The sequence below is a fragment of the Staurois parvus genome, unplaced genomic scaffold (assembly GCF_062004578.1).
Source record: "Staurois parvus isolate SC_StPar_1 unplaced genomic scaffold, SC_StPar_1.0 ptg000315l, whole genome shotgun sequence".
Classification (NCBI taxonomy): Eukaryota; Metazoa; Chordata; class Amphibia; order Anura; family Ranidae; genus Staurois; species Staurois parvus.
Genome location: NW_028318111.1, coordinates 4,157,654 through 4,185,335, shown reverse-complemented (window position 1 = coordinate 4,185,335; position 27,682 = coordinate 4,157,654). Strand labels below are relative to the sequence as shown.

At 43.6% G+C, this 27,682-nt stretch overlaps 1 protein-coding gene and 1 pseudogene across 2 annotated transcripts in view; both read left to right on the top strand.

Annotated features, from left to right (window-relative positions):
• The window catches only part of RAB3GAP1 (RAB3 GTPase activating protein catalytic subunit 1), a 204,090-nt gene that overhangs the window by 31,857 nt on the left and 144,551 nt on the right, over window positions 1-27,682 (top strand). For both annotated transcript variants that reach the window (XM_089683600.1, XM_089683598.1), the window contains exons 6-8: window positions 635-751; window positions 18,306-18,471; window positions 24,092-24,191. In XM_089683600.1, the coding sequence (XP_089539726.1) occupies window positions 635-751; window positions 18,306-18,471; window positions 24,092-24,191 (383 nt within the window). The remainder of the gene's footprint in view (window positions 1-634; window positions 752-18,305; window positions 18,472-24,091; window positions 24,192-27,682) is intronic.
• LOC149457546 (U2 spliceosomal RNA) lies at window positions 6,780-6,933 on the top strand (annotated as a pseudogene).

Sequence of the window (27,682 nt, the reverse complement as noted above, 5' to 3'; positions counted from 1 at the left end):
AGTCCCTAATCCTCCAAGGGGTGTACAATCCAAGGTTCTTAACTCACATTCATACATACACATACTAGGGCCAATTTAGACAGGAGCCAATTAACCTACCAGCATGTCTTTGGAGTGTGGGAGGAAACCGGAGTACCTGGATGAAACACACGCAGGCACAGGGAGAGCATGCAAATTACAGGCAGGTGGTGCCGTGGTTGAAATTCAAACCAACGACCCTAGGGCTGCTAGGCGGAAGTGCCACTGTGCATAATTTTTTGGTTTTAAATCTATGAGCTTCTTTAATATGTGTACTCTATATCTGCTTGGACTCCCGTTTTAAATAAATGACATTTCTGCCATTATCCCTGTTCTGGTGGTATGGTCTGTGTAACATATATGTTCCTTGCAATATAGGCCAAGCAGGTGTAGTCATAGCTCTGTCAGAGAAATGTTGTCTATTGCTATTTATGAAATACTGTATTGTGCTGTAATGACACAAACAAGCCTAGTAAAAAGGTGTCACATCGCAGCTCACGTGTTGTAGTGAAATCTGGGCCAAGATGATTAATGAAGCTCCTGGCCGCAGAGTTGCCTCTGTAGAGCAGGAATGATGCCGAGCCTCTCGTTAATTAGGATTATGCATCTTTTCCAGGTACGGGCTTCGTGAATTTGTAGTCATATCTCCAGCGGCTAATGACGCAGTCATCAGCGAATCTAAGTGCAATCTCCTTCTGAGCTCTGTGTCTATAGCTCTGGGGAACACGGGATGGTAAGTTACAGATTATTATTATTCAGGGATTTATATAGCGCCAATAGTTTGCGCATCGCTTTACAAAATGATCAATGTAAACACTGCAAGAACTCCACTAAGCTGTATTTGTATATAAACTGTCAACATAATAGAAGTCTTCATCATTTTGGAAAAACTACAACCTGTTTTTGTAAGAAGAAATAAAAACTTTTATGGGGTTTCAAAGATGCTAACCCTTTGAAATATTTAAAGGATAACTCCACTTTCGTTGGAAAAAGATGGCAAATAAAAGAAAACAATATAACGTATACAATTGCAACACACGTCATATTGTAATTAATTACTATTAAAAATTACCTTTTACTTTTCAATCTGCAGCACTGTAATTTTCTGTAAAATGCAATATGGCTACCTGGAGGTGTTCTGTACGCATATGGTGTACAATATTCCCCCCCAGAAACATCATTTCCTGCTTGTGCGATTTGGCTCGCTGATTTCCCAGAAATCGAAAAAGATACAATTCAGATTTCAGGAATCCCTTACAACAAAAATGTCATTTTTTTGGTGAGATATTCCCAGTAGGAAATCACATCTAAAGGGATGCAGACTCTGCCACTTTCTTCTTTAGAGCCCTTCAAGTGCAGCAGCTGATTGATAATTATGAAACCACTCCCATTAGACTTGCTTTCCACATGGACACAGACAAACAGTTATTTCTTCAGAATAGCAAAAGGTAGCAATCTGCAGCAAAGTGTGATAAAATCCTTGCAATGTACATAGAACACCAGAGAGGAATGTTTTTTTTTTTTTTTCTTCACAAGAGTTGCTCTTTAACCACTTCCAGTCCAGACACTTTTACCCCCTTCCTGACCAGGGCAATTTTCAGCTTTCAGCGCTATCACACTTTGAACGACAATTGCGCAGTCATGCAACACTGTACCCAATTGAATTTTTTACCATTTTTTGAGACAGATAAAGCTTTATTTTGGTGGTATTTATTCACCGCTGGGATTTTTATTTTTTTTTGCTATGTAAATGAAAAAGTCAAAAAATTTTGAAAAAAAGTGTTTTTTTTTTTTTTAAATTTTGCAAATAAATAATATTTCATCATAAATCTTTGCCAAAATTTATTCCGTTATCTTTTTAGTAAAAAAAAAATCCAAATTAGTTTGTAACCAAAAATTATCATTTTTAAACATTTTTTTTTTACATTTTTATTTTATTTTTTTATATTCTTATTTTTTTTTTTTACATGTCACCCTAGCAGTACAGTATCACCATGGTGACACTGTACTACTTGTGGGGGGTGATGAAGATTTTTTTTTTTTACACTGATTGCTTTTACACCCATATAGGATGAAAAAGCAATCATTTCTCTTTCTCTCTGTGTGCATTCTTGCACTCATTGAGAAGTACTGAGTGAGCTGTGATTGGTCACAGCTTGTCACATGGTACAAGGCTGTTGTGAATAGCCTTGTACCATGTGACCTCTGTGATCATTCACAGATTTCACACGTAGTAAGCAATGATGTCACAAGTGACATCTTGCTTACTACTTTGCATGTGATCACTGATTGGTCAATCAGTGATCACATGATCGGGACCTCGTACAGAGGTCCCGTCCGATCGGTGTTTCACTGTGTCCAGAGGACACAGCGGGCACCGTATTGCGGTGCTGCGCGCTCCCAGGGAGCGTGCACAAGCAGGGTGCGGGGAGGCCGTTTATAAACGGCCATCCGACCCTGCAGTGCCACCGTCCGGCCGTTTATATGCAACGGCCGGTCGGGAAGTGGTTAAGCTGGGATTTATGAGTCTGCACAAAGACACATTGTAGTATTCAGAGCAAGCCATCTTGTTTTGGTCTGACTTCATTAAGTTGTATGTTTGTTATGGATTTCTTCACTTTTCCTCTCTCCTCTGTTAATTATTTTTCTCTAAAATGCAGCATCCTTGGAACTCCTTTAGGCTCTGTTCACATTAGTGCAATTTCAGATGCATTTTGAGTTGCGTAGAATCACATGATACTGGAAATCACATTGTTTTTCTGTTTTCAGTGATTTTTTTTTTTTTTTTTAAATTGAACACCTAATGTGAGGGGGCACTCTGATGGGCACAGCTGGTGTAAAGGGGCACTCTGGGACACCTGATGTAAGGGGACACTTTGATGGGGGGAACCTGATATATTTTTGATAGACTTACAATGATTGCAATCTTTCTGAGTCATAGCATAAACTTGAGATTTGGATCTCAGCCGGAAGACAATTTTAGCGACTGGACCTCCTTGAATTGAATTTCATTACCCTGGCATAGAGGATCATCATTCCCCATAAATTAAGGATGTAGGGTTGACAAAAGGATAAGGGGAGAAATAGGAAGAATGAAAGCGGGAAGGAAAAAGGAAAAGTCTAGTGGTTAGAAGCAAAGTACAGGTGAAACTCGAAAAATTAGAATATCGTGCAAAAGTTAATTTATTTCAGTAATGCAACTTAAAAGGTGAAACTAATATATGAGACTCATTACATGCAAAGCAAGATAGTTCAAGCCGTGATTTGTCATCATTGTGATGATTATGGCTTACAGCTCATGAAAACCCCAAATCCACAATCTCAGAAAATGAGAATATTGGGAAAAGGTGCAATATTCTCGGCTCAAAGTGTCCCACTCTAATCAGCTAATTAAGTCATAACACCTGCAAAGGGTTCCTGAGCCTTTAAATGGTCTCTCAGTCTGGTTCAGTAGGAATCACAATCATGGGAAAGACTGCTGACCTGACAGTTGTGCCGAAAACCATCATGGACACCCTCCATAAGGAGGGAATGCCTCAAAAGGTAATTGCAAAAGAAGTTGGATGTTCCCAAAGTGCTGTATCAAAGCACATTAATAGAAAGTTACGTGGAAGGGAAAAGTGTGGAAGAAAAAGGTGCACAAGCAGCAGGGATGACTGCAGCCTGGGGAGGATTGTCAAGAAAAGGCCATTCAACAGTGTTGGGAACTTTCACAAGGAGTGGACTGAGGCTGGAGTCAGTGCATCAAGAGCCACCACACACAAACGGATCCTGGACATGGGCTTCAAATGTTGTATTCCTCTTGTCAAGCCGCTCCTGAACAACAAACAATGTCAGAAGCGTCTTACCTGGGCTATAGAGAAACAGACCTGGTCTGTTGCTCAGTGGTCCAAAGTCCTCTTTTCTGATGAGAACAACTTTTGCATCTCATTTGGAAACCAAGGACCCAGAGTATGGAGGAAGAATGGAAAGGCACACACTGCAAGATGCTTGAAGTCCAGTGTGAAGTTTCCACAGCCTGTGTTGATTTGGGGAGCCATGTCATCTGCTGGTGTTGGTCCACTGTGCTTCATTAAGTCCAGGGTCAACGCAGCCGTCTACCAGGAGATTTTGGAGCACTTCATGCTTCCTTCCGCAGACGAGCTTTATGGGGATGCTGACTTCATTTTCCAGCAGCACTTAACACCTGCCCACACTGCCAAAAGCACCAAAACCTGGTTCAATGACCAAGGGATTACTGTGCTTGATTGGCCAGCAAACTCGCCTGACCTATGGGGCATTGCCGAGAGAAAGATGAGAGACATGAGCCCGAACAATGCAGAAGAGCTGAAGGCCGCTATTGAAGCATCCTGGTCTTCCGTAACACCTCAGCAGTGCCACAGGCTGATAGCTTCCATGCCACGCCGCATTAAGGCAGTAATTGCTGCAAAAGGGGCCCAAACCAAGTACTGAGTACATATGCATGCTTTATACTTTTCAGAGTTCCAATATTGTTCTATGTACAGTGGCAAGAAAAAGTATGTGAACCCTTTGGGATTACGTGGAGTTTTGCATGAATTGGGCATAAAATGTGCTCTGAACATCATCTAAGTCACAATAGAAGAACACAGTCTGCTGAACATAATACTACACAAACATTAGATGTTGCCATGGTTTAATTGCACATAACATGTAAACATTCACAGTGCAGGGAGGAAAATGTATGTGAGGCCCTAGCTTAATGACTTCTCCCAAAGCTAATTGGAGCCAGGAGTGAGCCAACCTTGACTCCAATCAGTGTGTTGGATGTGTTGCTGACAGCTGTCCTGCCCTTAAAAAACACACACCTATTTTGGGTTTACTGGTTTCAAGAAGCGCTGTCTGATGTGAACCATGCCTCGCAGAAAAGAGCTCTCAGAAGACCTACGATCAAGAATTGTTGACTTGCATGAAGCTGGAAAGGGTTACAAAAGTATCTCCAAAAGCCTTGATGTTCATGTGTCCACGGTAAGGCAGACTGTCTACAAACGGAGAAAGTTTAGCACTGTTGCTACTCTCCCTAGGCGGGGTCGTCCTGTAAAAATGACTGCAAGAGCACAGCGCAGAATGCTGCATGAGGTAAAGAAGAATCCCAGAGTGTCCGCTAAAGACCTACAGAAATCTCTGGCACATGCTAACATTTTGTTTACACATCTACAATAAGGAAAACATTAAACAATGCAACTGTACAATCCTTGTTTTATTGATTGCATGTAATATTCTAATTTTCTGAGATTGTGGATTTGGGGTTTTCATGAGCTGTAAGCCATAATCATCACAATTATGACAAATCACAGCTTGAACTATCTTGCTTTGCATGTAATGAGTCTCATATATTAGTTTCACCTTTTAAGTTGCATTACTGAAATAAATGAACTTTTGCACGATATTCTAATTTTTCGAGTTTCACCTGTAAAGGAGAAAAAAATGTATCTGCTCAACTCAGCACTCAGCCCTCCAGGGTAAAATAGGTGATTGTAAATCTCTGATCCAGGGATTCCAGATTTTTTTCAGATCTAGTGAGTCTATCACAAAGAATTAAATTTCTTGTAGCATTATCCAGGATAGCTTGTGTTTAGTTGTGGCTATGTTCACCAAATAAGTTTTCCAAGCTGTTGCAATAGACATTTTTGCAGCAAGTAGAATATGAAAGATGAGGGATGTCTAGGGATATTGTCTGCCAAATCATCTAGGAGCACCATTTTGGCACTTTTAACAGCATTAACAGAGGTCACAGAATAGATCAGTGTGAACACTGTGGTCCAAAATTGCTTGATTTTCGAACAGGTCCATCAAATATGGTACATGGTTCTGCAGCCTCTAAACCATAGAGGGGAAGTGTCAGGGAAAATATTAGCGAGTCTCATCGGAGAGATCAGAGCATGCCAGCTCCACATGCACTGTTCTGTCTCTCCAATCTAAGCATTGAAAGTGTGATCTCTGTAATTTACAGTTGTGATGAGATAGCGATAACTCCAATCTTAGTTGAATAACACAGGCAGTGACTCGATCTAGATGATACCTTGTAGAACTTGTGAAGTTTATTCCATAAACTGAGAGAATCTTACAACAATGAACATCTGATAGGTCAAAAGATCATAATGTGATCTGCTTCATGACATGAGACTTGAAGCTGAAATGCATTTCTGTGAAAAGGGGTGGGCTATCTATACAGCATGAACTAAACCAAAGGAAAGGGAGGAGCAGAGACAAATATAAAGAACACTTAAAGGCATATGACAGTCATGTGAAACATGACATGCACAGAATAAATGAAGCAGAAGCATCGATATGCTTGCACTGCATATCCCCAGGTACTGCTTCCTCTCCAACATGGAGAACAGGGAACAGCACAGTAGTGACGTCACCCAATCTCACTCCAAATCTAGTGATGCTCGCAGTCAGAGGCAGCAACTTCTGATCTCACCTCAAATATACTGTATTGCTATAACACCGTAGACCCAGGGAGAATTCAAGAAAAATAGTAAAACTTTCAGGGTAGTGCTCGGGCACCATTTTGTATTTTTAGATGTTCCTCTCGAAGCACATTTTCACTTTTGAGTCTACTTTTTATTGCTTTGTAATGCCATTGAAGTTCTTTTTAATCTCTGCCAGTTTTTCTTACCACAACTCCCTAACCGATCTGGTAATATTAGATATTGGCTTTCACCAATCTTGCACTAAGATGTGGATTATTACCAAGCTCGACTGTGTAGTGATAATATAACACCGTGCAGCAACCGATCGCTTCTCAGCCTTTTGGCTAAGATCAAGTGTAGTATCTGTTCTTATCAGTGTCCAGTAGGGGTGCTCCACGGTCAGTCTATCTTTGCGGGGATGACTGGTTGTATAGTACCCCTGCTGGTATGATGGGGGTCCTGACGGCTAGTACTGGTTGGAACAGAAACCGAGGCGCCCACAGGCTGTTGGGGCCCGGGAGTAATTCCCTCGGGAAGACCAGAGGGGCCCAGTTCCTCCTGATTTGAATGGATCTACCTTGTCTGGCCAGGGGCCGGGAAGGCAGAAAGTCCGCGAACCAGTGCCCCCTGAGTGGTCGCCTCAGGGGTGTTCTTAGTAACACTTGGGTGTGGGACCCCAGCGTGTGAAAAGGCACATGGTCACTGTGTTTAAACACTTTTTCTGCACAGCGCCCTTGGGACCAGGCCTTCTGGCTAAGTTCGGGGCAATTTTTGCTACAGGCCTCAGGGCCTGGTCTGTGCACAATTGGCACGACCACTTTTTATTTATTTAATTTATTATTTCTCCCACGTTTGTCACTTTCACTCTTATGTGTGTGTTTTATTTCCTCACATGATGGAGGGTGTGGGTCCTCAGGCCTACCCTGAAGTCTAGGGGGAGGATGTGTGGCCTTTTGGTTCCTTCCTCCCCTGTCCCTAGGGGGTTTTCTCTTCGGGAGAACCCCCTGGCCAAGTACTGAGTGGCTAGCCACAAGGAACGGTGGTCCGCCAGGCCTTTTGGCTAGGTGGACCAAATGGGAACCTTGTCCCTGTCAGGAGCTTCGTGCCCCGGGGGATCAGGGTAGAGGTCCATCCCCTTCGGGGGAAGGACAAAGCACACCCCTAAGTGCACTTTTTTGTGTGGTGTTTCGCACTTGCACGTTTTTTGTGATTCACTTACGGGTTTTTCGTCTTCGCACGTTCGCGGACTAAAGTAAAAAAAAAAACGTGCAGCAACCTTGAGTGTATGAAATGTAAATGCCATCTCCTTGTGACTGCTGTATCAATACAGAGAGGTAGCTTGTTATCATTCCTCCCTCACACTACAGTCATTGTATGCTGATACTGCCTCTGGCACCATATAGTATGTCCATGCTGCCTCTGGCAATAGGCTGAATGGCTGGCCCTAAATGGCTTGATAATTGGAACATGGGCTCACAAATTTGCACATTGCGTTTAATAATCTGAGTTTTTCTGATGTATGAGTGGGTGATAACAAGCACCTCGGGAGATCAGATGTGTTAGCTATCACACAGGTTTATTTTTAACTTGTTGAAAACTCTTCCTGAGACTGGGACAGAAGAAAGATGCCACATGCTCACAGTTTGCATTGAATGAGAATCATGGTGGGTTAATGGGATGGTGGAAGAGCAGAGCTGGTGACATCCGTGTGAGGATGATTACCGGCAGGCTCAATGGCAGTCAGGCGTTGAAGTCTATGGCATGGAGTTTGCAAACTAGGAAAAGTATTGACACCATAATTATAAAGAGAGATGTTTGACAGAACAGTTCTTCTATTTATGTTTTAACTTTGTAATTAAAATTAGTTCATATACACACTGCACTGAACTTTTTCATACATAACGGGTGCTGAAGTCAAGGAACGGATGACTCCATCTAATTAACTTCATAATACAGTGGCACCCCTGATACATCATCCTTAGTGGTCTGATGCTGTACATGATAAAGTCCTGAGAGGCTTATTATGTGCATTGGTATCACCTGTGTGTCTGCTTTCCTTTTCCTATTTGAAAATGACTTTAATGACTATCCCTGGAATTCAAAAAGACTGGCGCAGGCACATTTTGTGAATGTGTCTCTCACGCATTTTAAAAGTGAAGAATGTACCAAACTCATATACTTGTCTAGGACTTGTACTTGAATTTGGCTGATGCTGCGCCACTTTTAGACTGCACAAGACACACTTTTGCAAAATCTGTCTGAGACAGTTATTCTGTTTGCATGCCAAGAAGAGATGGTCTTAATTAGCTCCACCCAGCTGCTACACAATGTAAAAGTGGTGCGTTCAATACGGCGCGATGTAAAAATGGTGCATTCAATACGGTGCGATGTAAAAGTGATGCGTTCAATGCGACGTGATGTGAAAGCGGCACATTCAATACGACGCAATGTGAAAGCGGCGCATTCAATGCGACGCGATGTGAAAGCGGCACATTCAATGCGCCCCAATGTAAAAGTGGCACAGTCAATGCGACGCATCAAATGCGTCACAATGTAAAAGCGGCGCATTCAATTCGACCCGATGTGAACGTGGCGCACTCAATGTGACCCGATGTGAGAATGGCGCAATCAATGCGCCGCAATGTGAACGTGGCACATTAAATGTGACACGATGTGAACATGGCGCATTCAATGCAACCCAATGTAAAAGCGGTGCAGTCAATGCGACGCATTGTAAAAGCAGTCCATTCAATGCGACCCGATGTGAAAGCGGCGCATTCAATGCGACCCGGTGCGAACACGGCACATTCAATGCGACCTGGTGCGAACACGGCGCATTCAATGCGACCCGGTGCGAACACGGCGCATTCAATGCGACCCGGTGCGAACACGGCGCATTCAATGCGACCCGGTGCAAACGCGGCGCATTCAATGTGACCCGGTGCAAACGCGGCGCATTCAATGCGACCCGGTGCAAACGTGGCGCATTCAATGCGACCCGGTGCAAACGTGGCGCATTCAATGCGACCCGGTGCAGACGTGGCGCTATCAATGAGACACATTCAATGCGACACAATGTAAAAGCGGCGCAGTCAATGCGACACACTGTAAAAGCAGCGCAGTCAATGCGACACACTGTAAAAGCGGCGCATTCAAAGCGACACAATGTAAAATCGGCGCAGTCAATGCGACACAATGTAAAAGCAGCGCAGTCAATGCGACACACTGTAAAAGCGGCGCATTCAAAGCGACACAATGTAAAAGCGGCGCAGTCAATGCGACACAATGTAAAAGCGGCGCAGTCAATGCGACACAATGTAAAAGCAGCGCAGTCAATGCGACACACTGTAAAAGCGGTGCATTCAAAGCGACACAATGTAAAATCGGCGCAGTCAATGCAACACAATGTAAAAGCGGCACATTCAATGCGACACAATATAAAATCAGCGCTGTCAATACGACACAATGTAAAAGCAAGCTCATTCAATACGACACAATGTAAAAGTGGCACGTTCAATGCAACATGATGTAAAATCGGCACAGTCAATACGACACAATGTAAAAGCAGCAATGTAAAAAATTCAACTCTATTGAGAAAAAAATATATTTATCATTTTGTCCCTTCAAGAACCTATAGCAATTTAATGTCAAAGTGCATTAAAACACACTCCAACGCACAGAAAAATGCACACCATTGGAAGGCAATGTACATCCTTTTTTCAGACATTTTCATGCATCTTAAGGCACGATTATGTATGAACAGGCCATAAAATTCAATGCAATATGGCAATGACGGTTTACAGAACTTCCCCAGAGTTGTCCTATATGTCTTGTGTGATTGGCTCATTGATCTTCCTAGAAGTCCAATTTTAGGCATCCCCTGCAACTATATGTCATTTTTGGTGAACACTGCAAGTACAGCAGCTGATTAATAATGAAGTCACTCCCATTCATATTCACTCTACAAATCACTTTTTCTGCAGAACAGAAACTGCTCTGCAATAAAATTTGTTAAAATCCTTGTAATGTGCATAAACCACTCAGAAGGGATAGAAGTAGAATTACTCTATAACCACCTCCACGGTGGCAGTGCAGGGTCGGGTGGCTGTTTATAAATGGCCTCCCCGCACCCTGGTTGTGCGCGCTCCCTGGGACACAGTGGAACACCGATAGTCAGACGGGACCTCTGTATGAGGTCCCGATCATGTGATCACTGACTGGCCAATCAGTGATCACATGCAGAGTAGTAAGCAAGATGTCACTTGTGACATTGCTTACTACCTGTGAAATCTGTGAATGATCACAGAGGTCACATGGTACAAGGCTATTCACAACAGCCTTGTACCATGCGACAAGCTGTGACCAATCACAGCTCACTCAGTAGTTCTCAATGGCTGCAAGAATGCAGCTAGAGAGAAGGAGAAATGATTGCTTTTACATCCTTTATGGGTGTAAGAGCAGTATAAAAAAAAAAATCTTCATCACCCCCCCCACAAGTAGTACAGTGTCACCATGGTGACACTGTACTGCTAGGGTGACAGTATATATATAAAAAAAAAAATATATAAAAAAAACTTTAAAAATTATAATTTTTGGTTATAAACTAATTTGGGGTTTTGTTTTTTTTTTACTAAAAATATAACGGAAGAAATTTTGGCCAAGATTTATGATGAAATACTATTTTTGACTTTTTAATTTACATAGCAAAAAAAATAAAAATCCCAGTGGTGAATAAATACCACCAAAATAAAGCTTTATCTGTCTCAAAAAAATGCTAAAAAAATTCATATGGGTACAGTGTTGCATGACCGCACAATTGTCATTCAAAGTGTGATAGCGCTGAAAGCTGAAAATTGGCCTGGACAGGAAGGGGGTGAAAGTGTCCGGACTGGAATGGGTTAATGTGTTTCTTCTATGTCCACCTAGAGTTCAGCTGTAAAGATATCTTATTAGTAGCCATAAGAATTAAACTTGCCTCATCCCCTGTGGACTTCCATTTATCAGCAAACTACCTGTCCCATCATGCCTTGCTGATCACTGTACACCGTGTTGAGCTTGGTACATGTTCAGGCATCCCAGATGGCTCTGCCCCAGCTGCTCCCACAAACACGGCAGAATGTGGAAGTGATTTGTGGCTGAACTAAATATTTTACAGCAGGTCTTAGCTTCTATAAATAGCCTGGATACATTATTCTTTATTAGGACAGCGACTTGAAAACCCCAGGGAGCCGTGCGCATGGCTCTCGCCTGAGGGCTGCTCCGTGTCCCAGTTAAATATGTACATATTTTATTGTATGAAAAGTTCCAGTATAGTGTTGTCACAATGTATTGTCAAACACATCACTTTGGTTTCCTTATTGGAGTTTCAGCAGCTTCCAAAACTGGCATGTCCCCAAAGAACCTGCCTTAACCCCTTCTATGACGGATGTTGTCTCAGGCAATACTATGGACTTTATAGCTGCTGGCCAGGGTTGGCAGGCTTCTCGTGCACTTTTGTCAGCCAGAGGCTGAGAAGACTTGCTGATATTGTTAGTTTGTCCAGATGGAAGCTGCAGAAAAATCCGGGTACATTGAGCTATGATGACACCTAAATGCATGAGTACATTTCTAATGTCATAATATACAGTAACAGTATCATTTTATTTTTAAAAAAATGGCTTTACTCTTATTATTATTATTATTATTATTATTATACAGTATTTATAAAGAGCCAATAGTTTGCTCAGCGCTGTACATTACAATGGGGGGCAGAACATGTGACAGAACAATACCAATACAATGCAAAACATGAGGGGATTGAGGGGCCTGCTCTTTCGAGTTTACAATCTAGGAGATGAAACCATAACTGAGCTCCAATCTACAACATTTTAAAGTGATTGTAAAGGTGAAAATATATATATTTAAAAAAATAACAAGCATGTCATACTTACCTGCTTAGTGCAATGTTTTTGTGCAGAGCATCTCCGATCTTCCTGGCCTCTCCCCCCTGCTGAGTGTTCCTATAGCAAGTCACTTGTTATGGGGGCACTCATGCAGGCTCGTTCCCAAGCCACGCTCTGTGTCTATTGACACACACAGTTTGGCCTGGCCCGAAAGCACTGCTCCCTCCTCACTGGCTGTGATTACCTTTGAACCATCGGGCTTAGGTAAGTATATGGGGGGCCCTCGGAGGAAGGTTTATTTACCCTAATGCATAGAATACTTGACCTTTGTACAGTGTTACAAGGTGAGAGTTGGCAACAGGGGCTAATCTGTTGCAGACATTTGTGAGCACAGCCAAGAACTTCACAGACACCAGGATTCTTATGATTGTGTCATCTCAGCCAGCAAGTCAGTTCAGGAAGTAGATGGTGACTCTAGACTGTTGCCAAACTACAAGTCCCATGAGGCATTGCAAGATTGACAGTTACAAGCATGACTCCGAAAGGAAGAGACGTGATGGGACCTGTAGTTTCGCAACAGCTGGAGGGCCGCCAGTTTGAAACCCCTTCTCTAACTGATGCCGAAACAAAGATGGCTCCTCCTAATGAGAAAAACATACATAGGCATCGTTAAAGCAGAGTTCCACCCAAAAGTGGAAGCGCTGCTTGTTTGCGTCTCCCCCCTCCAGTGTCACATTTGGCATTTTTGGGGGGGAGGGGGTAGCGGATACCTGGTTTTGACAGGTATCCGCTCTCACTTCCTGCTTAGTTCCCGCGGAAAAGTGAGCCGGACGTTCTACTCCCCTCCTTCCTCCCTCAGTCTTCTGGGACACTTCACAGGTCCCAAAAGACTACCGGACCAATCAGGAAACCAGAAGAGCCTAAACAAGGACTTTTATGGCCAGATTTCCAGTTTTTATTTTTAATTTGCAGATTTAAGATTAAATTTTAAAGCATATTTCCAGGCAAAACCATTTTTTAAGGTTTGGATAGAGTGGCAAAGTGTTAGCTCCTATATCTAGTTTTTATTGCTGTCTATGTCCCCTTCAGATAATTCACCACACTATTTGTTATGGTGACCATTGTTGCCAGAAAGGAAAGTGATTGGATATCCATACATTTTAGATGTTCCCAAAGAAGAGGAGAGGGGAAATTGTCTAATGGTGATTCTTGTTTCACGGACAACAGTTTAAAGTAGAACGTAACATTTCTGCAGTTGCTTCCTGGTTTCTGGCTTAGGCCAAAATTGTCATGCATCCCAGGCCTCATGGGCATTTTTCTTTCTTTCATCTGGAGGAGAGGCTTTCTCAGCTAATCAAACCCTCCTGCCTGCATGCCTGAGCTAAAGGCTGATGGACTAATGGAAGTAAAAACTACATTAATTATCTGGTCTTAATCAAGATGTCCGAGGCTATAAATGCTAGGGGTCATTCTCAACACAATAAAGCTTGGACATGGGTGGATGGGGGAGTTTCCTTCAAATATTAAAAATGAATTACCCTCGGTTCACACCTAAGCATTTTTCTTTATCCAAAAACACAGTACAGTCCATTTAACATGATTTCCTATGGGACAGGTTCGCATCTCTGCGTTTTCACCCGGTGTGTTTTTTGGAAAGGGTCAGGGACTTTTTTGAACGCAAAAAAGTTGCGTTTATGTTTCTATAGACTTAAATGGAAACGCTGCAGAAAAGCATGTATTGCGTTTGTGCTGCGTTTTTGATGCGTTTTGCGGTTTAAAAAAAAAATGCAAAACGCATCAAACATGTGGCAAAAAAGGAAGTGCAAAACCGAACAAGCAATGCAGAAACAGCTCAAACACAACCTGCGTAGGTGTGAACCTAGAATTAAAGCGGAGTTCCAGCCTTTTTTTTTTTTTTCTTCCCTGAAAGACCATAGTCTCTCTCTTCACAGTCCGTTTTGGCAATATATATGTAGATTTTTTTTTTCCTAAATACCTTTTTTTTGATAATTTCTGTCTCCACTTCCAGTCCTGGCCACCTAGGAGATTACATCATCAGGCATTCCCTAGGGCCTCTGGGATACCGGCGTCATCTATCCCAGCAGTCCTAGGGAATGCCTAATACCAAAATCTCACGTTTATTATGAGACCGAGAGTGATGTGATCGTGGGGATTTCTTCACACTGCGCAGGTGCGAGATCGCTCCTTCTTCACACTGCGCAGGTGCGAGATCGCTCCTTCTTCACACTGCGCAGGTGCGAGATCGCTCCTTCTTCACACTGCGCAGGTGCGAGATCGCTCCTTCTTCACACTGCGCAGGTGCGAGATCGCTCCTTCTTCACACTGCGCAGGTGCGAGATCGCTCCTTCTTCACACTGCGCAGGTGCGAGATCGCTCCTTCTTCACACTGCGCAGGTGCGAGATCGCTCCTTCTTCACACTGCGCAGGTGCGAGATCGCTCCTCCTTCACACTGCGCAGGTGCGTGATCGCTCCTCCTTCACACTGCGCAGGTGCGAGATCGCTCCTCCTTCACACTGCGCAGGTGCGAGATCGCTCCTCCTTCACACTGCGCAGGTGCGAGATCGCTCCTCCTTCACACTGCGCAGGTGCGAGATCGCTCCTCCTTCACACTGCGCAGGTGCGAGATCGCTCCTCCTTCACACTGCGCAGGTGCGAGATCGCTCCTCCTTCACACTGCGCAGGTGCGAGATCGCTCCTCCTTCACACTGCGCAGGTGCGAGATCGCTCCTCCTTCACACTGCGCAGGTGCGAGATCGCTCCTCCTTCACACTGCGCAGGTGCGAGATCGCTCCTCCTTCACACTGCGCAGGTGCGAGATCGCTCCTCCTTCACACTGCGCAGGTGCGAGATCGCTCCTCCTTCACACTGCGCAGGTGCGAGATCGCTCCTCCATCACACTGCGCAGGTGCGAGATCGCTCCTCCATCACACTGCGCAGGTGCGAGATCGCTCCTCCTTCACACTGCGCAGGTGCGAGATCGCTCCTCCTTCACACTGCGCAGGTGCGAGATCGCTCCTCCTTCACACTGCGCAGGTGCGAGATCGCTCCTCCTTCACACTGCGCAGGTGCGAGATCGCTCCTCCTTCACACTGCGCAGGTGCGAGATCGCTCCTCCTTCACACTGCGCAGGTGCGAGATCGCTCCTCCATCACACTGCGCAGGTGCGAGATCGCTCCTCCTTCACACTGCGCAGGTGCGAGATCGCTCCTCCTTCACACTGCGCAGGTGCGAGATCGCTCCTCCTTCACACTGCGCAGGTGCGAGATCGCTCCTCCTTCACACTGCGCAGGTGCGAGATCGCTCCTCCTTCACACTGCGCAGGTGCGAGATCCCTCTTTCTTCACACTGCACAGGAGCGATGCGGGGCAACCAGCTGCACAATTTCCCGGAAGAATGAGCGAGCTTCAGGTGCCCACACTTAAAATGACAACATTCACAATATGAGGGTGCAGTAAGTAATTTTATTTTTTTATAAGGAAAGCAAAGGATTCCAAGTACAGGTGATCTCAACTGGCATTGCCTAAGCTGCCACTCTCACATGGGTGCCTTTATAAAAAAAATAATTCAACGGATGGAACTCCGCTTTAACCCATTCACGCCAGCGCCTCTTAGCCCTTTAAGAGTTTCAGAAGCTGGGAAGCGGGGCGGACCGTCACGGCGGTCACATGATCAGGAAAGGTCCTGATTGAAAGAGGAGATCGGGACCTTTCCGTGAGTACCAGACGTGTGCTGGGAGCGCACAGGGCGCACTCTCTCGACACATATGTCCTTTTTAATAGAGCGCAAATGTGCAGCCGCTCGGTGTCTAGTCCCAGACGCCGGGAGGTCGCACATTTGCGTGCGGCCGGCATGAAGAGGTTAAACAGCATTTTCAGTTTGTGGTGCTAAGATACAATTAACTTCCACTTTAAGAGGGGAATTTCCCACAATTTAGGAGATTCACACTAACTTCCTGTTGCATCTCTAGGACAGGAAGTGAAGTGAAATCTCCCAAATGGTACATACAGCAAAAAAAACCCCTTTAATCTCTTTAATACTTCCCTACTCTATCCAAATAAAAAGAAAAGTTTATGCTAAACATAAATTTCTAAGTTAAAAACTACATGAATAGTTGTTGGGTTTACTTTAACCTCCCTGGCGGTATTCCCGAGTGTAGCTCGGGGTAAAGTTTCGGTACCACAAGCGGTAACCCCGAGCTACACTCGGGCGTACCATGCTGCGCTGCTCCGCGATCCCGAGATCACTTACCTTGTCCTGCGCTCCCGCGATGTCCCTCCTGCAGTGTCCCCAGCAATGTCCTCCGGCGGATGCCGGCATCTGTCTTCTGGGTTCCGTCCCCTGCGAGCGTTGGGATGTACGGGGGACGGAACGGCTGGAAATTTGAAAATGACAAAGTGACATTAACTAAAATCACATAGTATAACATTACTGTATCAAACCATTTCACATACATTTTGTCCCGAGTGCTTTGTCCTGCGCCCTGCCTGCATTTTTACTGTTCTTTCTACCTGGAAACTGAGAAACGTCCATGGCGTCCAAAAAGCGTCCCTTTAGGTCAAAAGCGGTTTTAGACCGGCTAGAGAACAGCGATAGTAAATCAGAACCACTTGCAGAATTGAGTGATAATGATTCGTGGGGAAATTCGTCATCAGACACTGAAAACAATTTACGACTTTGCTCAGTGATGTGCGAACTTGGCGCTATATTTAAAATTTCAGTGTTTTTGGTTTGATTATATTATTGAATTAAATGTATTATTATTATATTATTATTATTTTTTATGATTATTTATTAAATTATAATTTATGATTTCGTGTTTCAAGTTTTATCCTATCCGGGATGTTTACTAGAATCTTGTTCGGACAGATTTCAGTGAGTTATTACAGGCCTAAGAATTACAGGCCTACAATATAAAACGCCAAATTTCCATGCAAAATAATGGTACCGCTTTCAGCACCAAAAATCTGAAATAATCATACCGCCGGGGCGGTTAATCATTTTACTTGCCTGTAGAAAAGGACTAAAGAAACATTACCTGGCCCCTTTACATGCCATGTTCCTGCGCCTAATCTTTGCTCTACCATTAGCACAGACTGATTACAGGACTAGATCAGGGAAAGCATAAGATCACATGTGGGGGGGGGTTGTGATGAGGGGGGGCTTTTTTTTTTTTTTTTTTTTCCCTTGTTCAGAATGACTCATCTAATGACTCCCTGAGGAAAAGGAGTAGCCACTCCTAGGGAACAATATTCAAATCTGAACTCATGTGCCTGGCAGTTAGAGACCTGGAGGCGCCATAACTTGTAAGTAATCTTCCACAGAAAGGGCTGTAGATTTTCCGAAATAGCATTTTGGTTATGTTAATGCGGCCATTTCACATGCAAATATTGCTTAATGGAGTTTTTTTCATTAACCCACTTGGCTGGCTTGCTGATATAATTCTGTAAACTGGAAGATTACTGCTCTCTAGATAGTAAATGACCTTTCTGGAAATGTACAAAGTGGCATTTGTTTCCCAGTAACCTGCAGTTGTTCTGCGTTTTAAATGTGCAGAATAAGCTTCTTGTATTGGGCTGTTTAATTTCCTTCGTCTGATCCCGCTGGGTTCCTCTGCAGCTATATGCTGCCTCATTCCCCAGGCGTGCGCGATTGTAGCACCTGGTGCTTCCACGTTTATAATAAGGAATCAAAATAGCTGCAGAGGCAACTAAGGTGGGGGTGGGGGGGGGGAGAAACGTTGCTGGTATAGAGATCTGATAGCAGCTTCATGCCCAGGAGATGATGCGGTACGATCGGGGAGAGGGGGGCCGCATGTGACCCACCTGCTGAAAATAGCAGGAGGCTCCTTGGGAGCTGCTCTCTTCGTTTTTGCTGTCCCGCTGTATGAATCAGTGCGAGACCTCCATCTCAGGGAAGGATGACGATAATAAATTTGATGTTTTGCAGCCAAGTTCCAGTCTTTGTGCAGATTCATCAGAAGTGGAGGAAACTTTACGTGGGCGAGTGCCAGGGGCCAGGAGTGCGGACAGACTTCGAGATGGTCCATTTAAGAAAAGTGCCGAATCAGTACACGCACTTGTCGGGACTCCTGGACATCTTCAAATCCAAAATTGTATGTACACAGGTATTCGGCAATGAGAGAAGACTGATGGTTCATATTTATTTTTCCCCAGATGTAGGATACAGCCTACATTTAAAGTTCTAGATAAAGCCCAACTCTGATCTCAGAAAAGTGTATTTGAAACTAATAGGGCCTGTCAGCACCTGTGGTAGTGAGCTCTTGCTGATACTCAACTTGGGGTTCCCCGGGGTGCGGAGTCGAAGCCCCAGCCTGCTTCTTCACCAGAGCCCCTGATGGTGGGGATGGACTTGCAGCAGGCTGCGACCAGGTCGCGGTCCCCAGGTACGCCCAGCTGAGGTTGAGACCACTCGCGGGAGCAGAGTATAATGGGAAGAGGCAATGGAATCCGATAGGCTAGCCGAGGTCAGGATAGGAGGAAAACAAGCAAGGTCAGAGAACGAAGCCAGGGTCGGTACACAAGTAGTCAATGTAGGATTCAGACAGTAGTAACACACAGGAGCTCCGACAACTAGGAAGTTGCTCAGCCAAAGTGGGCTAGACTGAGCATGTCTTATATAGACAAGCAAACTAGGAGGCGGGCCAGGAAGTGATGGAAGGGAAGGAAATAAAACCCAGAGGATAGCAGACGACGCCCATAGGTGAGCACAGACAGTCCACACATGTGAAAGGAATCAGGAGCAGCAAGGAGATAAAAATAAACAAGAGGCTAACTTGTGACAGGGCCTTTATTACTACAGCCAGATACTGCAAATACAAGGGTGATAATTATCTTTGCTAGAGGTGTGAGGCACATAACCCAAATTTAAATTACATTCTATTTATCTGTAGGAGAGTCTTGGAAAAGAATTGTGGGTTAGTAGTTAAGTTGTTTATAAATTTATCATTCAGAGTCATTGTGTTCCTACTCCGTCCCAAGGAAAGGGATGCCAATTTAAAGCAGAACTTTACCCATAACAACTTGTTAAAAAAATAATGTTCTTTAGCGAGGAACACACATTCTGCATTAATAATTATGCCACCAAAATTAGTGCATGCTGTAAATTGGCTCCAGCATTGCTCCTGTTCCTTCTTGCTGGAAGCTGCCATTTTGCTGAAGCCCAGAGCCCCTGAGCAACAGTAAATCTTTAGGCTGTCAGCAGATCGGCCTCTACAATTTTGGCACCGTGCTGAAAAATAGAGAGCAACTGAGCATGTGCAGAGTAGGGTGACACAGTGTATTACTACATTTTAAACACTATGAGAACTTATTATTAATGTTTTACATAGCTATACCTAGAAAAAGGGGCCAGCCTGAAGTGATCTGGCAGGACTTAATTTTGTGACTAAAGTTCTACTTTAATAACTGATATTGATTACCTTAAAAGAATTACCTAAAATTGGGTTTGAGAGAATGCTACCCCCAATAAGTAACATTATACTGTATTTTCTGGCGTATAAGACGACTTTTTAACCCATGAAAATCTTCTCAAAAGTCGGGGGTCGTCTTATACTCCGGTATACGGCATGCTGACACTTGGTGTCAGGGCGGCACTTTTTAGGGGGGGGGGGCGGTGCGGTTCTTGTCCCATAGAAATGTTGATTCTGAAAGGAAAGTAAAGGTTTTCTGACAAATCTGTTGGGGTCTACTCATTTATGCTGAGCACTGTACATATCCATGCATCACCATTAAAACATAAGGATCCAATTTACAAAACATGGAACAGGTGTGTTGAGTGCGAGTGTGGTCACAGATCTAAACGTTTTGCATCTAGCTTCATCAGGAGAAGATAGGTAATTACAAATTAGAGCAGCCTTTCTCAAACTCTCAACATAGAGGAACCCTTGAAATAACGTTCTGGTCTCAGGGAACCCCTGTTAAAGTTACCATGTCTACAACTCATGATACATTAGTGTGATGGTCAGTATGTAGAATGCTCCTCACATTTTGGGACATTGGGAAGAATTACCCCCTTACAGATAGCTTAAAAGATCAATGGTGTCAATGGAAGCTTATCTGAGAGGCAGAAATTGCTCATAGCTCAAGGGACCCTTAACCTCAGGAGGAACCCTAGTTGAGAAACCCTGTACTAGAGTGAAACCGAGAAGATCTACTGTGGTTTATGGAGGGGGAGAGAGTTCTATATAAGCCCCTGTAGGTAAGAAAGTCCTGGAGAAACCAAAAGCATTCAGAAGTGAAATAACAGTTTGTAGGAGATGCACCTAAAAGCATTCAAACTAGAACGTGTCCATTAGGAACGTCAGAAAACAAAATACCCAGTTGATATGGTCTATGGCAGCAATGGGCAAACTACGGCCCGCGGGCCGTATACGGCCCGGCGGACCTTTTAATCCGGCCCGCGGAGCTAGGCTCCTCTCACAGTCCGCCCTGAAGACCGGTGTAACATGAAAATCTGTCTCCTATGAGGATCTGTCCCCCTCGACGTATCTGCGCATGTGCCGGAGATCGCCGATCGGCTGCTAATGCCTGAAACTGGCACATGCGCAGATACGTCGAGGGGGACAGATCCTCATAGGAGACGAATTTTCATGCTACACCGGAACGGCGAGAGGAACAAAGGCGGAGCAAAGGTAAGTGAATTGACACAGGGGGACTTGGGGACTTAATATGGGGGATGAATTAATATGGGGAATGAATTACTATATGGGGGATGAATTAATATGGGGAATGAATTACTATATGGGGGATGAATTAATATGGGGGATGAATTACTATGGGGGATGAATTACTATGGGGGATGAATTACTATATGGGGGATGAATTACTATATGGGGGATTAATTACTATATGGGGGATGAATTACTATGGGGGATGAATTACTATAGGGGGGATGAATTACTATAGGGGGGATGAATTACTATAGGGGGGATGAATTACTATATGGGGGATGAATTTGAATGAATAGGGGGGATGAATTACTATAGGGGATGCATTACTATATGGGGGGATGAATTACTATATGGGGGATGAATTGCTATATGGGGGATGAATTGCTATATGGGGGATGAATTGCTATATGGGGGATGAATTGCTATATGGGGGATGAATTACTATATGGGGGATGAATTACTATATGGGGGATGAATTACTATATGGGGGATGAATTACTATATGGGGGATGAATTACTATGGGGGATGAATTACTATAGGGGGGATGAATTACTATGGGGGATGAATTACTATATGGGGGATTAATTACTATGCTTACTATGGGGGAATATTACTATACTTACTATGGATGACACATACACATCATTCATCTACTCTTGGTCCGGCCCCCGGGTCCAATATATGAACCCATTGCGGCCCTCAAGTCAAAAAGTTTGCCCACCCCTGGTCTATGGTCACAGTGAGGTCCACCATTAGTAATTCCATTAACTAGAACAGAAAAGCGTTTCCCCCCTCCCAGCCAGGCAGACCTTTGTTGGGATCATGAACAATTGAGTACTGTCCGTGATACTTTTTTTATTTGCACTAACATACAATTTTGAGGACAAGCTTTCGGGGAATGTCCCCTTCTTCAAATCTAAGCAGGTACTGAAACTGTTTCAGTACTGCTTAGACCTGAAGAAGGGGACATTCCCCGAAAGCTTGTCCTCAAAATTGTATGTTAGTGCAAATAAAAAAAGTATCACGGACAGTACTCAATTGTTCCTGTCGCAAATGCACTAATACGGCTACAATCACCTCAAGCAAATTGCCAAATTGGGATCATGAAGAATTGATATAAATAGAGGGGGGAAAAAAACAACTCTGGGCTATTTTTTTAAAGTGGTCCTTCCAGCCAATTCTAAAAAAAAAAAGAATAAAAATAACTATGGCTGCAGTACTCGCCTTCAATCTAACGCTCTATCCCACAGTACTCTTTTATTGCCATAAGATGTAGTTTTCAGGGTTAAATGAAGCCAAGCGTCGCGTCATAAGCCCTCCCATTTGGAGGACGTCACTGTGGCACCCTGCATTCACTGCATAATGATGCAAAAAGTGGCAATGACACTGAGGTGTCACATGACCAGCCTGGAAACTTTGGAAAAGGTTTTGTGTTTTCTTTTTAAATTATAACATTCAACCTTGAAGACCTCAGAGGAGGGAAGGGGGAGTGTCAAAGTCAGAGATCTGTGCTGGTAGGAATTCTGTAATGAGAGAAATATGGGGCGCACCATTGATAACTTCCTGCTACAAAAGTCCAAGTTGTCTGTCTCTGGCTCCATTGTTTTCAGTCTGATGCAAGCATTCAAATTAGAAAGTGAGACTGAAATCAGAACTCCTGATCTGCAGAGTTGTCCTAGGAAGTACTGATGCCACTGGATTAGCATGTTGGGCAGATAACTGGCCTTTTTATGTTTAGGAGAAATCAGCAGTGGCAGCCTTCAGATTCTTCCAGCACAGATCTCCCCAAAGATTCTTCCCTGGTCCTTCTTCTTTTTCCGGAAGACATTGCTGACGCTGCTCATAAGCAGCCGACCATGATGTATACTGGAACTGGGCTTTCTGTACCAGGAATTTGGCAGCAGGGAGTGTCCGAACGGTGAGCAATTTAAAGCTGACGTTTTAGTAACATTACAAGTTTGCATGAATACATTCCTGTCACAAAATATAATAACGGTATAACTTTAAAAAAATGTTGATGCACATTTAAGGTCTGAAGATTAATTAGAACCCTCAAACATTATATATTTTCTGAAAGCAGAGACCCTGAAGAATGAAATATTGGTAGTTGCCACTGGGATTGATGCAACTGTTTAGCATATATGTTACTAAAAATATGGTTTTGATAAAGTAAATTTTAGAACCAACTAAACAATGTATCACCCTTGTTTTCTGGGCAAAATATAAAAGATGAAGCTATTGTGAGTGAATAACAACTAGACATGTCAAGCCTCTAATATTGTGAGTGCCCATTAAATGGCAACAAGATACAGTACCCAAAATTGTCCATAGATGAAGCTTTAAAAGCCTTTACATGTCATCAGTTTGAAATTTTATTTATTGTAACTTTTATTTATTTTTTTCACTTCTCTTTATTGCTATCACATAGGTACTATGCCCCCTATGTGATAGCATAATGGACATGCCAGGTCCTTATTAAGGAGTTGCAGGGGTCTATTAGATGTCACCTCTGTGCACCCTATTGAAGTTTGAGGAGTTCATTTCCCAGTCACAGCAGCCAGGGAACTACGGCCCTGAAACCGGAAGTTATTAAATACTGTGTCAGGGATTAAATGAGGTTGATATCAAGACAAATTCTGGCACTTATGCTAGTTCTCCTTTCAATATGTTGAGTCAGCCATTCTTTAAATTATTCATCCATAATGCCATCCATTCTGAGTACCTGAAACTAAAAGTGCTGCCTAAAAGCAGCATGCCGTTTGTTGTCACCCGCCTGCTGAGGGGTGGGTGAAGCCAAGGCCTCACTAGCAAGTAGAAAGCAGAAGGGGAACCAGCACATTTTTATTGGATAAAGGCAGAGTGTCAGAAAGATGAGCTCATCAATGTGCCTTCTCCAATCACTGTCTCGTCACAACCTGGGCTCAGAGGAAGTGGGTTGAATGATGCTGACCATCAGAATGAAGGCTAGCTTAAGATTGATATATTGGATGTTTGCTGTTGGTATTTATTTACATGAAAAATTATATTTTGTCTGTTTTGTAGGGCTGTCCCCTTACTGCCTTCCCACCTGTGAACATTGCAATCCGCTTCACTTATATTCTGCAGGACTGGCAGCAGTACTTCTGGCCACAGCAGCCTCCAGGTAGGACAGTACAGACCCCCCTAACTGCCACATTGCCACTGAGCCTCAGTACAGCTCCCTTTCCCTTCTTCCCTTTCCATTCTTTTTTCCTTGTGCTTTTCTTTTTCTCTTTGTGTATCCTTTTTCTTTCCTTACCTTTTTTTCCTTTTTGTCCATTTTTTTTATTTTCATTATTAAGTTTTTGTTTAGACCTTCAGCAAAGTGTACAGATCATGGCAGTTAATTAACAGCCACCATATGGTAACAAAAACCATAGTCATAGAAGCATATAAACAATACCTGCCAGGATCTCATAAAGTCACCTCTGCCCCCTCCGAAACTGAATATCGGGTCACGGTTTGCATTAAAAAAAAGAAAAAAAGAATGAAAATACCAGTGCCATAAAAACATCAGGTATGATTGAAGAGAGAGCTCCCAGCACATATACCGTACAGAGAGTCAACTAAGACCTTGTGGTAATTAGGGATCCTAATGGCCTTGTTTTAGGAAATAATTTTTATTTATTTTATTTCAGATGCTTGTATAGCGCTGTCAGTTTTACGCAGCGCTTTACACATATACAGAGGGGCAAAAAAGTATTTAGTCAGCCACCAATTGTGCAAGTTCTCCCACTTAAAAAGATAAGAGAGGCCTGTAATTGGCATCATAGGTAGACCTCAACTATGAGAGACAAAATGAGAAATAAAATCCAGACAATCACATTGCCTGATTTGGAAAGAATTTATTTGCAAATTATGGTGGAAAATAAGTATTTGGTCACCTACAAACAAGCAAGATTTCTGGCTCTCACAGACCTGTACCTTCTTCTTTAAGAGGCTCCTCTGTCCTGCACTCATTACCTGTATCAATGGCACCTGTTTGAACTTGTTATCAGTATAAAAGACACCTGTCCACCAAATCAAACAGTCACACTCCAAACTCCACTATGGTGAAGACCGAAGAGCTGTCGAAGGACACCAGAAACAAAATTGTAGACCTGCACCAGGCTGGGAAGACTGAATCTGCAATAGGCAAGCAGCTTGGTGTGAACAAATCAACTGTGGGAGCAATAATTAGAAAATGGAAGACATACAAGACCACTGATAATCTCCCTCGATCTGGGGCTCCACGCAAGATCTCACCCCGTGGGGTCAAAATGATCACAAGAACGGTGAGCAAAAATCCCAGGACCACACGGGGGGACCTAGTGAATGACCTGCAGAGAGCTGGGACCAACGTAACAAAGGCTACCATCAGTAACACACTACGCCGCCAGGGACTCAGATCCTGCAGTGCCAGACATGTCCCCCTGCTTAAGCCAGTACATGTCCGGGCCCGTCTGAAGTTTGCTAGAGAGCATTTGGATGATCCAGAAGAGGATTGTGAGAATGTCATATGGTCAGATGAAACCAAAATAGAACTGTTTGGTAGAAACACAACTCGTCGTACTGTGAAGCATGGGAGTGGCAACATCATGCTTTGGGGCTGTTTCTCCGCAAAGGGACCAGGACGACTGATCCATGTACAGGACAGAATGAATGGGGCCATGTATCGTGAGATTTTGAGTGCAAACCTCCTTCCATCAGCAAGGGCATTGAAGATGAAACGTAGCTGGGTCTTCCAACATGACAATGATCCCAAACATACCGCCCGAGCAACGAAGGAGTGGCTTCGTAAGAAGCATTTCAAGGTCCTGGAGTGGCCTAGCCAGTCTCCAGATCTCAACCCCATAGAAAACATTTGGAGGGAGTTGAAAGTCCGTGTTGCCCAGCGACAGCACCAAAACATCACTGCTCTAGAGGAGATCTGCATGGAGGAATGGGCCAACATACCAGCAACAGTGTGTGCCAACCTTGTGAAGACTTACAGGAAACGTTTGACCTCTGTCATTGCCAACAAAGGATATATAACAAAGTATTGACATGAACTTTTGATATTGACCAAATACTTATTTTCCACCATAATTTGCAAATAAATTCTTTCCAAATCAGCCAATGTGATTGTCTGGATTTTTTTTTCTCATTTTGTCTCTCATAGTTGAGGTCTACCTATGATGCCAATTACAGGCCTCTCTCATCTTTTTAAGTGGGAGAACTTGCACAATTGGTGGCTGACTAAATACTTTTTTGCCCCACTGTATATTGTACATTCACATCAGTCCCTAACCCTCAAGGGGAGTACAATCTAAGGTCCCTAACTCACATCCATACATACACATATTAGGGCCAATTTAGACAGGAGCCAATTAACCTACCAGCATGTCTTTGGAGTGTGGGAGGAAACCGGAGTACCCAAAGGAAACCCACGCAGGCACAGGGAGAACATGCAAACTCCAGGCAGGAGGTGCCGTGGCTGGGATTCGAACCAACAACCCTAGTACTGCCAGGCGGAAGTGCTAACCATTTAGCCACTGTGCTGCCCAAAATCATACAATGAGAATATTGTACACACAATGAGAATATTGGATGAATGATTTTCCGTTTTTTTTTTTTTGTTTTTTTGGGCACACAAGTCTCTAGATCGCAAAAAAAATCTAATTTGACAGAATAGAATTTTGGAAGTGATGTAATATATTGTATATGTATTGGATTTTCAGATGAAAAGCGTACTAATTAAATGAATCACAATTGTATGATCTGGTATTGTACAAACGATCCGATTATCGTACGATTTCTTTGAAAGCTGTATTTTTCGTACACTTTTCTGATCGTTTGATGAGGCTTTAGGCTGGCCGTACAAGAGTCATTTTCTCTCGTTCAAACCCACTGGTTGAATTAAAGAAAATGACTTAATTCCCCTATCAACACACTGGGTGAGAATGGGGGGATCCCTCCTGCCATGCCTTTGTATTTTGACAGTGGGAAGATTTCCCCACAGTCAGAATACACTCATCCGCACCACTGGCTATAGCAAGTGGTGCTGATTAGGAGACCATTTTCCAACAGGCTGGTTGTACACAAGGTGATCGATAAATTGACTTGTGTATAACCAGCCTGTCCATACATAGATTGAAATTCAGTTGGTCACTGCTTAACTGGCCGAATTTTGATCCATGAGTGACCAGTTTAAGTAAGAATGACAGGTTAAGTAAAGGGGTGGGGATTAAAAAGAGGGGGATCCAAAGAGATAAGTACAAGGGGGAAAATAAAAACACATTGGGGGGTAGGAGGAGGAAGGAAAGGGAAAGAACATGGAGTCTATAGAGTGTAGTGATATGCAGGTTACACTATCTAGCACAGAATTGCCTATTGAGGAAAGGTCTGGGTTACCTGGACCTAGATGTAGGAGTGGTATTCCTGCGTGAATTGGAAGTTATGCCAATATTACCAGGTTTTCCGGAAATGTTCATCTTTACGCTGCAGAGCAGCATTCAAGCTCTCCATATCATTCAGCTCGTTCTCCACTGGTATCCATTATCCACCCATCAGAGGGGTCAGTACGTCTCCACTTTTGCAGAATACATTTTCTGGCAAGACTGAGAAGGTGGATCAAGAGAGATACCTTGTGCCTGC